Below are 11,114 nucleotides of genomic sequence, written 5' to 3'. Positions count from 1 at the left end.
TGGTTTTAGATGGGTAATCTATTGTGACATGCTGCGCACATCTTGTCTTGTGCCAATGTGTCAGGTTGAAAAAAGTGTTGACAGAAACAACCCTTGTGCATGTAAGCCCCCGGTATAGGAGTAAACTTCTCAAAGCTAAAGTGCGGACACCACCCCAGAAACCCACTTGCGCGTCTATCTAGGTAGACTAATTGCAAGTATTTCTGTTCAAACAGACACCCTGCGTCTAATGCGCATCGACCCTGGTCTCATCACTCCGGAGAGCTCCAGCGCCTAGAATTCTGGGGTGCCACAGAGCCACGTGGTGATCTGGATCTAGACCTGCACGTCAAAGGTGACAGTAGTCTAATTAGAGTCATCCTTGTCCAAGTCGTCCTACAGGAATAATTGCCTTTGCTCTTCAAGACCTCACCATGTCTTCTTCGCCCCCCTCTCGAAGGCTCATCAGCTCAGGCAGTGCCTTTGAGGCGGAGATTGGCTACTCCCGGGCTGTGGTCGACGGTGACTTCGTGTTTGTGTCGGGATGCACGGGGTAAGTAAACAATGAGTCATTTCTCTTTAGCACATCAGAATTCTTTCACGCATCCTGACCTAATAATGCTGTCCACCAGCTACGACTACAAGACGGGTGCCATCTCGCCCGACGTGGCGGAGCAGACAGAGCAATGCATGATCAACATCGCGGCCGCGCTATCCGAGGCGGACGCCGCCGTGACGGACGTCGTCCGCGTGCGCTACATCCTGCCGGACCGCGCTGACTTCCCCAAGACGTGGCCGGTGCTGCGGCGCTGGCTCGGCGAGGTCAGGCCCGCGGCCACGATGATGGTTGCTGGGCTGATGAAGGAGGAGATGAAGGTGGAGATCGAGGTCACAGCGAGGAAGCGTCGTGCTGCAACCTCATGACTGATGAGGTTGTTGGACCACTCGTTGTGGTCGCCGAACGGGGTAGGGAGACAGACAAAGGTCTTTGGCCAGACGTCCCCGGGTCGGCGATCGAATTGGGGGGCGCGCTGGTGTTTAGTGTTTGTGGTGGGTCGTGGGTGGACTTGGGTTGCTTGTCATGGTCATGGTCAGTCTCCTGGCCTCCTTTCTGATTTCTAATACTCCCAATTCGAGCCCCAGGCCCAGGTCACACCAGCTTTAGGTTTGCAAAAATGTTCACCCAGACGATCGGGCTACTACAGTGAAGTGCGAACGTTGTGTTGTAAAGCTCCACCCTCCCTCGGCCTTGCCCCTGCGGGAGCTGGCGGGACGGACGGACGGACAAAGGACTGGCGTTTGAGGTTGCCGCAACCATCTTTGGGCCGGCGATCACTGTCTATGGGATATCTATTAATTAGCCTGGAGACCGTCGATATTCCACGGCCCCAAAGAATTTCAACAGTTGGAAAACTAGACCCGGCTCAGCTGAACCTGCCCATTCAACGACATCGATTTACAGCACACAGAGACAAATGATGGACACAGTCGTCTCCGGAATGGCCTTTGGGGCCGCCCTTGTGGCTTCGGGCATGTATTCGCCATACCTGATCGCATCGCAGTTCACGTTGGAGAATTGGAACATGGTGCAGACGTTCCTTACAGCCACTGGTTGCAGCGCGTGAGTGTCCCCTGGCACTGGCGGCCCTCCTGATCAGCATCTACAACGGTAGAGACTTGACTGACAGACTGACAACCTGTGCAGTCTCTCCCTCCAACTCCTCTACGGTTTGGGTTCTCACGTTCCTCCACCACGGTCCTGTTCATCACTGGGTCTCCTCGGATTCTCGCTCGATGGCAACATCATCGGTGGCGCCGTCCTAGGCGCCGGCATGTCTCTCGCAGCATCCTGTCCTGGCATGGTCTTCCCACAAGCAGCCATGGGAGTCCCGTCGGCGCCCATCACCCTCGCGGGCGCATCCGTCGGCGGCATATTCTGGTCCGCGGTGCTGCGGCCATGGCTAGCTGCTCGACAACAACGGCGGGCTGCCAATGGAAAGGGTGTGTCAGGCAGGCAGCCGCCAAAGACACTGGCCCAGCTCTTCGGCACGGGGCGAGCCGCGACCTTCGTCTTCTACGAGGTCCTGCTGGGCGCTCTCGTGGCCATAACAGCCAGCAAGGCCAGATCGGCGCCGTCTGCGCTGCACCCCGTGGCGGGAGGCCTGGCTGTTGGCGCCGCGCAGCTGCTCTCGCTGGTGCTGAGGGGTTCCCTGCTCGGCGTCTCGACCTGCTATGAACACTTTGGTGACTGGATCGTATATTTATTGAGAGGGGGAAGAGGACCCCAGCCCGCGACGGCATCGCTGCTCTTCTCTGCCTCCATGGCAGCCGGTGCCTTGCTGCTGGCTCGGCAGAGGCCCGATCTGACGGTGGCGGCCGCCACATGGACAGTGCATATAGCCCCGTGGAAAGCTTTCTGGGGCGGCTTCCTCATGGCCGTTGGCTCCAGGCTGGGCGGCGGGTGTACATCGGGACACGGGATTAGCGGGATGGGGTTGATGTCTGTGTCGAGTTTTGTGTCCATGATTGCTACCTTTGCGGCTGCTATTGCTGTGTCGAAGATGTAGATGTGATCGTGATGGGGTCAACTTACCTCTTGCTCGTTGTCTTGGAACGACCATAATAGAATCCTATGATTATAGCAGACATGTGCGGTCTACCGCCATCGCAAATCAAAGAGTGGGGCCAGGACCTCATTGCTTCTTCTTGTCCTCCGGCCCCGGTTCTCTCGAGCACATCCGGCCGCTCCGGCGGCACATAAGCCGAGGCACATCGGCACCGAAATGCGGGGAGTCGCTCATGTTTCCCTAGCTCCGGTACTTGCAATCTGAACATGATAGACTACGCCTTGCATCGAACGTCATTAGCTTCCGCTGACCTGCTATCGCTCTTATTCTTTCTACCTTTTGTCTGATCGTGAGGGAATTGGCATTTCTTACAGTCGGCAAAAAACATAGGGACACATTGCTGAAATCACGAATTAGCCAAGATGCCTGTCGCATTAACAGTCAAGAAGATAGACGGAAAGCCGGGCAAGGTTTACTACCCGTGAGCTCTAACTTTATGAATAGCCAACCCGTCTGAGGCAATGTCAAATACTCACTCCCCAACAGTCTCCAACTCAAGGAAGTGCCCAAGCCTTCGCCGGGCCCAAAGGAAGTCCTCATCCGCCTAAATGCTGCGGCTCTCAACCACCGCGACCTTTTCGTCCGTCAGCATCTCTACCCGGGCATCTCCTTCGATAACCCACTTCTGGCAGACGGCCAGGGCACGGTAATCCAATCTGGGCCGCAATGCGTTCGCAACCTCCAGAGCAAGGACGTGCTCATCTTCCCGGCTCGAGGCTGGGATGCTGACCCGCACGGGCCTGAAGACATCAAGAAGTATAGGTGCGTGGAATCATTCTTTGATATTTCTACTACTCTTTATTTACTCTGCCACTTTCCCTTTAACATCCCCTCGCTCCTCGAAAATGTGATCTGACGCAAGAGATAGCGTTATCGGCGGAACTGCTATGTATGATGCGGGCACGGCGCAGGAATACATAGTCTGCAATGAGGAAGACGTCGAAGTGGCGCCAGAGCATCTATCAGCAATCGAGGGAGCAGCGCTGCCGCTTGTGGGCTTGACAGGCTGGAGGGCGCTGGTGACCAAAACTGGAGAGAATGCGAGCCGTGGCCGCAACATCCTTATTACGGGGTCCGTTTCCTCCAATCCTGTCCGTCTGACACTTTCCGCATCTCTCGGGAGTGCTTTGAGTCGCACCATGAGTCCATTGGCTCAGAAGACGGCGTCCCTCCTGATGTGCCAGCGCATCGAAGCAAAAGTCTTCAGAGTGTGCCCGGCTCATGCAGTACCTCAAGTTGCTCCTGAGATATGATAGGGTTTGATCAAAAATGTGTGCTTTACTAACAGCGTGCAAAAGGATCGGCGGGGGTGTTGCACTGCAAGTTCTGCAGTTTGCCGTCGAGCTTGGGTGCAATGCGTGGGTCACAAGTGGTGACAAGGACAAGATTGAGAAGGCTGTGAAGTTGGGTGCGAGGGGCGGCGTATCCTACCGAGACAAGGACTGGGACAAGCAGCTGCAGAAAGCCTTGCCAAAGGACAGGCCTTTCTTAGATGCCGTCATTGATGGAGCGGGAGGAGATATCGTGGCGAGGACGATCAAGCTGCTCAAACCAGGAGGCATCATTTCTCAGTATGGAATGACCATTGGGCCCAATATGCCCTGGGGTATGCCGGCCGTCTTGAAGAACATCGAGTTGAGGGGCAGCACCATGGGTTCGAGGGAAGAGTTTAGAGCTATGGTAGCATTCGTCAGGGAACGGCCGCTTTTGAAACCAGTCATAAGCCGGGTGTCGAAGGGCTTGAAAGACCTGGACGGCATCGATGAACTCTTCGCAGACATGAAGGATGGGAAGCAATTTGGCAAGTTGGTCATCGATATGGAGGCTGGTCCGGCCTCGAAGTTGTAGGGTCTTGCCGCCCACACTTCTTGCAGATAGTCCTCCATCGACACCTCACGCAGGGTCCTGTCGGGCAGTCATGCCAGGTGGGAAACACCACGGACGAGCCTCCCAGTAAACAGTCGCTTCGTGATTGTAATATCGTATCCAGGCACACAAGATTTCGGTGAAGGTCGCTCGTTGATTCTCAGATTACAATTGGTCTGCGATTTGACCGGGTATCGTGTAAGTGGCGAGGTACCGACTGAGCAGTGAAGCCCGAACCTCAAACCGAGGTCTCCTTATTCTTCTTCCTTTTCTTGGGCTTCGAACCAGGCTCCTCTGGTGGGACAAACTCTTGCTCTCGCTCCCGCTTCTTGTCCTCTTTCCTTTGCCTGGCCTTCTCTTCCCTTTCAGTCTTTGCGGCTCGCTCCTTTGCCTGCTTGCCCATGAAGTACGTGCCATCTTCGATCTCGAGATCCAGCTTGCTCTTCTCCGGCGCAGGGGGAAATGCCGTGTATGTCTTCTTGCTCTTGTCCGTGACTACGTGCGGCACTCTTCTCTTGCTCAGGTTTCTCCTGAAGTTGGGCAGGAACCGATCCCAGTTCTCGTTCGCCAATGCTGGATCCTTGGCCAATTCCCTCTTGACCATGAGTTCTTTTATCAGGTATATGGGGTGGATATTGTGCATGCAGTCTTCGACGACCCTGCGCACCTCTTTCAGCGATTTGAACGGACCCATCACGCTGACGGTGTTGCCATGAACCAAAATATATGTCGACGTGAGCAGCTCCAGCGCTTTCAAGGTGGAACCGTTGGGCCCTAGGATTCGCTGACGCCGTTTTGCGAATTTCTCCTTATTTCCAACCAGGTTGCGAATCTTTATGATATCGCACGCAACACCATCCTCGAGGATCTTGACCGCTTGGGGCGCGGGCACGCTTCGAGCGAGCAGCTTGATGAGGTCTCGCGCATTCAATATGGCGGCGGGGTCAAATGTTTTACGAGTTGTCTTGACTGTCATCATTCCCTCCACCAGATCCAAAGTGCAGGCGACGCCGTGTTTCTCGAGGGCTCGGGTGACGAGGGGCCACTGGTCAGTCTCTGGTTAGTGTCCTGGCAGAGGCTTTGAGGTTGGACTGCGGGCGACGGTACTGACTGCTTCCTTCAAATACACCTCACGATATTTTGGGAATAGCACTGTGAAAGTTGACTCTTCTGCGAACGTTCCTCCGATGTTGTCTTCTCGTTTAAAGGCAGGTATCTCCCACTTGTTAATGTCTTCCGTATCCCACCTGGAGAAGAGTATGCGTCAGTAATTTTGAACCCGATACTCTCAAGAGAAAGGGAAGAATGTCATACGGCTTATCTTTCTCGTGCTTTGTCGACATGTTGGCTGAAATCTCCAGCAAGAACGGTGTAGGCGCAGGTGTGTCGCAACCTTGTGACAGCCGGCAGAGAAGTGAAGCTGGTGTTGGTTGCCAAAATCATTTGGGCTCTCTTTTTTTTTTTTGCTCTCCAAGTCGGCAGGCACAAGCTCCCAATTGGCCGGGTACCCTGTAAAGAAGGTACTTGGATACTTAGATACCTAGGTACCTAGCTTCCTACTCGGCCCCACGCCGACCTGCCCACTCGGCATCCTTACCGTCACGCCTCAAATCTGAAAGACGGCCTGTGAGATTTGCCCAGCATGGATTATTCGGTAATAGGTAGGCATGTAGGTGCTCACAACATAAAGGGAGCTGACATTTGTCGAGGGTTGGATTGGGAGCACTCTCTTCCCAATAGGTCTCTGGAGTCACGACGGGGCAGCCACTCAGTAAATTGTGCCTAGATACGCTTGTCATTGTCCCCTACGTACTATGTGGTTCTTCATCATGATAGCACCAAATTAAGCTCTCACCTCCTCCACTGATCCCGATATAGAAACATCCATGGAGCCGATGCTTGGCTGATCACTCCCTTTTCTGGTCTCTCCGTTGACGCAGATGTCTTCAACGGTGCTTACAGTAGCATGAGTAGCAAGACACCGAGTTCCGTCAGTCAAATTATCAAATTTGACAGAAGGAAACTCCGTGTCTTGTGTAACTAGTCTCGGTCCGTGGCAAAGCCTTGTACAGAATCAATCCTGCCCGCCGCCACAACTTTGTTTACCGGGTTTCCTTCCCAGGGACGGCCAATAACAGGCTACTCCGTAGCTATCTGATTTCGTGCACAGCCTGCATAGCATCCATCTCGCGTTCTCACACATACGCCGCACACACACCCGCTCACACACAATACAGTGCGCGAGTGTAGGGGTGAGCTGGAGCTGGAGCTCGAGCCAGAATACGACCAACACGACATTGCCTAGTACTAGTAGTACGCAGAAATCAGGGGCTCGGTCTGCTCTGGCCAGGGTCTAGGGGTCCTGTCTCTCGCCTTACTGATTGTGAAATAATTTGCCCGCTCGGTCCGTGGCTGACATGTCTAGATGGGGATTCGGGATTCTTCCCTCGTCTGCTTCTTTCTTACCTTTTGCAACGCGTTGCCTATCTTCCAGTCTCTCTTGTTTGTATCTGTCTGTGTCTGTTTCTGAGACGTTTTGTCTACCCGTCAGTCAACTATAATAGCCAACCAAGTTGTAATGTTTTGAAGTATCGGTGCCTCCTCTTTCATACGATTCGCCTCCGCCTTCAAGTCGCTCGCTCCTCTCTCCTCTGCCGTTTATCTTTTGCGCGCCTGTCCTAGACCCGGGTTCCCTAGCCAGCCTCGAGCCGAATCGCCACGGACCAAGACAAAACCCCCGCTGCCCGACCGACTCGATCACGTCGGCGCGCATCATCTTCGAGACTCGAAAGCAGTGCTCGCTCCGGCTCCGGCTCCGACCCTGGCCCTCCGAGCCCGACGATAATCTCTACCCTCTCGACCTCCCCACCAACCGCCAAGCTGGCTTCGACTCGCTCTCCGCTGCTTCTTCCTCTACCTGTGCCCCATCCGTGTCTGACACCACCGCCCGATCACGACCACCTGTGCCATATTGCGTTGCCGCCCTTGACCTTCTCCCCTGGGGTCAAGATGGAAGAAGCTTCAGGCGGCCTGCCTCCTCCAGCAACCCTCGAGCCGATATCGCGTCCCAGTTCCACGTCGACCTCGGCCTCTCACACCCATCAACAGCTACCGGGTATCTCGTCGATTGCGGCGGCCGCAGCTGCGGCCGCAGCCGCAACTTCTACGTCGAGCCCACCGCAGATGAGGTAGGTGAATACTCAGCTTCCAAACACTACGATGCACCCCCCGAATTACACTTTCGACCTCGCCAACTGGCGCCCCAGGCATTCACCGTTGCCCGAACCATAAATGGAACGGGACGGAATAGAGTGGGATGTGAATTTGCCGTATCTAGGCATATGTGCCATCATTTCGATCTTAGCTCAGTCCTTACTCCCTTTGGACCCGCACTCGGCCGAAACGCTTGCTCTCTTGCCGGCCAGGTTCCCATCAACATTCGACCTGATCTCGAGCTAACTGGTCTCCTACACAACACAGAGCAGTGACGAGTACGCCATCCGCCATGTATTCAACACCCGCGACGGCACCAGCTGCGACGAGCGCTGGCACCGGAGGCAACTTGGTAAGTCATGTTTCGCATTCGTCTTTGCACCACCATCATCCACCTTGCACCCTACAGTATCGAACACGTTTGCCATAAGGCGAAGCGTTGCATTCTCGCGACACGCGTCACGCAAGAGTGCCAGCGAGAGTATAAACCCATCTCAAGAAAAAGAGAGAGAAAAAAAATTGGAGGTGCAGGGTGTAGACTGCCGGTGCTGATAATAAGCGCATCCTCTGATTGGTCCAAGCATGCGACTGTGGGCATTGGCTCGGGTGGGATCGCCCGCTAGTGGGAAAAAAAAACTGGGCAGTTGGCCTGTGGGCGGGTTCTGGCTCTTCCCCCCAAAATCTTCTCCCGTTCTCAAAAGTCTCTTATCTCTGGCACCCAAGATCTTATCAACAAGCCCATTCCCATTCCCTACCTGTATCTATCTCACGATAGTCCCGATACGCTACGATACCATTCCGTCCTTTCTTGCCTCGACTTTGTCTCAAGCAGCGCGTCGCTGCAGCCCTCCAAACCATGATGGCCTCCATGGCGGCTAACAATGACCAACAAACATCGCAGCCTACCTGCCAAAATTGTCAGACCTCCACCACCCCTCTGTGGCGTCGCGATGAGTCTGGCGCCGTCCTCTGCAACGCCTGCGGCTTGTTTCTCAAGCTGCATGGCCGCCCCAGACCCATCTCCCTCAAGACAGACGTTATCAAGAGTCGCAACCGTGTCAAGACTATGCGTCCTGGCATGGACATGAAGAAGAAGGTACGCGATCCAGCTCTTCTACACACCAGAGCGTTTCTCGAGTCCGGCGAGGCTAATGTTCCCTTCTTGCCCTCCCCCACAGAACCAACCCGTCGCCTCTGATGCCAACGTCGCTGATATCCAGGCCCAGAATGCTGCTGCCGCTGCCCTCGGCGTTCGACGAACCTCTCAGAAGGCTGGCAATGGCCACATCGACGACACCAACTCCCCAATCTCGAGGACCGCGACTCCCAACATGTACGCCGGACACATGCTGTACCATGGCCTCGATGAGCACCACCTGCAGCAGCCGTTGTCTGGATTTGGTGTCCCGGGAGGAAATGGTCGCGTACCCTCGCCTATGAACGGCGAAGGCGTGCCGCAGACGCCCGAGGAACTTCTCGCCCTTAACTCGGGGCTGAAGACCCGCATCGACGAGCTGGAGGTGATCAACGACTTGATTCAGCGTCGCCTGCAGCACTACGAGACCTACGGAACCGGCGCTGGTCCCACTGCTGGTAATGGACTCGACGGGGGACACGACGCCACGCAGGCTGAGGCTCAGCTGCGTGCTCAGGTTGAAGCGCTAGCAGCATCGGAAGCCCAACTTCGCTCTCAACTTGACGAGAGTCATCGACGAGAGAACAGCATGAAGCGGCGACTGGATGAGATGGAGCTAGAGCTGAACGAGGCAAAGGAGCAACTCCAGTCTCATGAGAATGGCCGTGCAAAGAAGATGCGCATGACAGAGACGACTGATGCCGAGGAGGTGCTGAAGGCGGAGCTTCTGTCAGAGAAGCCCGCGGACGCTTCGGCCGAGATCTCGACAGAGCTTACTGCAGATGCTGCGCCAGAGGCTGTGCCAGAAGTTGCTACGGAGGTTGCGCCAGAGGTTGCGACTGAGGTTGCGACTGAGGCGCCTCCAGAGGCACCGATGGAAGCTCCAATGGAGGCACCTGTGGAGGCCACTTCGGAGGTGCCTACATCCACCACGGCGGACCCGGCGGAGGCTTTGCAGGCCGCATCATAAATGGTCAGGTTTGCTGGTGGTTGCCAGGCGCGATGATGGACGCGAAGCGCAGAACGCGATTTATCTCAACTCACGACTTGTTTACTCCGCCGTTGCGCCACCGCACAAAGTTGCCATGGCCTTTACACTGTTTGGGGTTGCGTGCGACCATTGCTGTACCAATGTCTGATGACTCAAGGCTCATACCCACAGCTTGATAGTTTCTTGGCGTTGATTTTGCAGGATGGGGCGAATGGACAGTAATTTTGAAGAGTCCTTCCCCGTACCTTCTGTTCGGTAAATTCTGAGTTCGAGGGCGGAGTCAGACGGTACACTGACATCACAGTGATTCGTGGAGTTGTAGGAGTATTTCATGATTCACAGCCTCTACTTAGATCACGGCAATGGAAAACAAAAGTTTACCTTACATTTGTATCAAACAGAAATGTGTTCACAATAATATCGAAACGTGTCGTGGCCCTTCCTCATTGTGAGAGCAACAATCATGGCAAGATATGTTTAGAAGTAGCACATCCTTTGTCAAGTGATCATGTGGTATCACCTGTTACAAGACATCGTCGTCGCCCAACTCTCATCTTGCAGCTCCCACCCGCGTCTCTGCTAGTGGCCTGAACATGTTTCTCCTTGCATAATCTCCCCAGAGGTTCTACGCAGGAATGATCTTAAAATAGATGCAAAGATGACCTGTCGCTACCATGAAATTATCTTCAGATCATGGGCGGCAGCAGAGCAATGATGAATTGATAGGAGGGCTAAGAAGCTGCCAACAGCCATCCTGATACATTGGTAGAACATGGGAGAATGCCAGGCCCGATATTCCGGTCAGGTCAGCGTTTGTTTAGTTCCACAGCCGGGACAAGAGGCTGTTCTCCTTTATCCACCGGCGCATACCCCGTGGGTTGACCAGCACTGCGGTGAAGGTCATCATCCTATTTTCACACAGTGGGCCGATTCCCGCTACGATCGGCGGAGTCGCTGGTGGATGCCAACCCACGACTGCCTGTGATGCCGACAGCCCTATTCTGGATGGGCATTCCTTCCGGTCTCGCCGAACTGGGGAAGGTCGGCACTCTCGCTTCGGACCTTGGGGAGCGTGGTGCCCGGACCATATGTGTCCGATGGATCAAAAGGAGTCCATTTTGGTCTGCGTTGAGACTGAAGCTCTGTCTGCGATCCCACCCTCTTGGACATTAAGCCTGCGATTTGTCTCGTTTCCGAGGGGAACGCTGTATGAGACTGGGATGACTTCGTTGCAAATGTGCTATCACCAGGAAATTGGACAACGCTCTGTTCTCACCTCGTGGAGAGCTGTTCCCCGCCTGGC

General features: G+C 54.8%; 5 protein-coding genes across 5 annotated transcripts; 4 read left to right on the top strand and 1 right to left on the bottom strand.

The window, feature by feature from the left end:
* Positions 1 to 413: 413 nt before the first annotated feature.
* Positions 414 to 903, top strand: J7T55_010123 (uncharacterized protein; the record flags this gene model as incomplete). The annotated part of the gene is made up of 2 exons (XM_053131315.1): positions 414 to 532; positions 612 to 903. The coding sequence occupies 2 exons, from the start codon at positions 414 to 416 to the stop codon at positions 901 to 903; spliced, it is 411 nt and encodes a 136-aa protein (XP_052990549.1).
* A 551-nt stretch (positions 904 to 1,454) lies between these two features.
* J7T55_010122 (uncharacterized protein) lies at positions 1,455 to 2,546 on the top strand (the record flags this gene model as incomplete). Its single annotated transcript, XM_053131314.1, has 2 exons — positions 1,455 to 1,600; positions 1,685 to 2,546. 2 exons carry the CDS (start codon positions 1,455 to 1,457, stop codon positions 2,544 to 2,546), a joined length of 1,008 nt encoding a protein of 335 aa, XP_052990548.1.
* A 422-nt stretch (positions 2,547 to 2,968) lies between these two features.
* On the top strand, positions 2,969 to 4,454 carry J7T55_010121 (zinc-binding dehydrogenase; the record flags this gene model as incomplete). Its single annotated transcript, XM_053131312.1, has 4 exons — positions 2,969 to 3,027; positions 3,093 to 3,368; positions 3,475 to 3,678; positions 3,905 to 4,454. 4 exons carry the CDS (start codon positions 2,969 to 2,971, stop codon positions 4,452 to 4,454), a joined length of 1,089 nt encoding a protein of 362 aa, XP_052990547.1.
* Positions 4,455 to 4,710: 256 nt separating this feature from the next.
* Positions 4,711 to 5,815, bottom strand: J7T55_010120 (ribosomal RNA assembly protein KRR1; the record flags this gene model as incomplete). The annotated part of the gene is made up of 3 exons (XM_053131311.1): positions 4,711 to 5,517; positions 5,584 to 5,719; positions 5,787 to 5,815. The coding sequence occupies 3 exons, from the start codon at positions 5,813 to 5,815 to the stop codon at positions 4,711 to 4,713; spliced, it is 972 nt and encodes a 323-aa protein (XP_052990546.1).
* Positions 5,816 to 6,114: 299 nt separating this feature from the next.
* J7T55_010119 (zinc finger protein asd4) lies at positions 6,115 to 9,790 on the top strand (the record flags this gene model as incomplete). Its single annotated transcript, XM_053131310.1, has 5 exons — positions 6,115 to 6,133; positions 7,155 to 7,660; positions 7,953 to 8,037; positions 8,531 to 8,781; positions 8,864 to 9,790. 5 exons carry the CDS (start codon positions 6,115 to 6,117, stop codon positions 9,788 to 9,790), a joined length of 1,788 nt encoding a protein of 595 aa, XP_052990545.1.
* Between the last annotated feature and the right edge of the window lie 1,324 nt (positions 9,791 to 11,114).

The sequence above is a fragment of the Diaporthe amygdali genome (assembly GCF_026229845.1).
Source record: "Diaporthe amygdali strain CAA958 chromosome Unknown NODE_26_length_719862_cov_65_716256, whole genome shotgun sequence".
NCBI classification, from domain to species: Eukaryota; Fungi; Ascomycota; class Sordariomycetes; order Diaporthales; family Diaporthaceae; genus Diaporthe; species Diaporthe amygdali.
The sequence above is the reverse complement of the archived record's forward strand: the minus strand, read 5'-3'. Positions and strand labels throughout refer to the sequence as shown.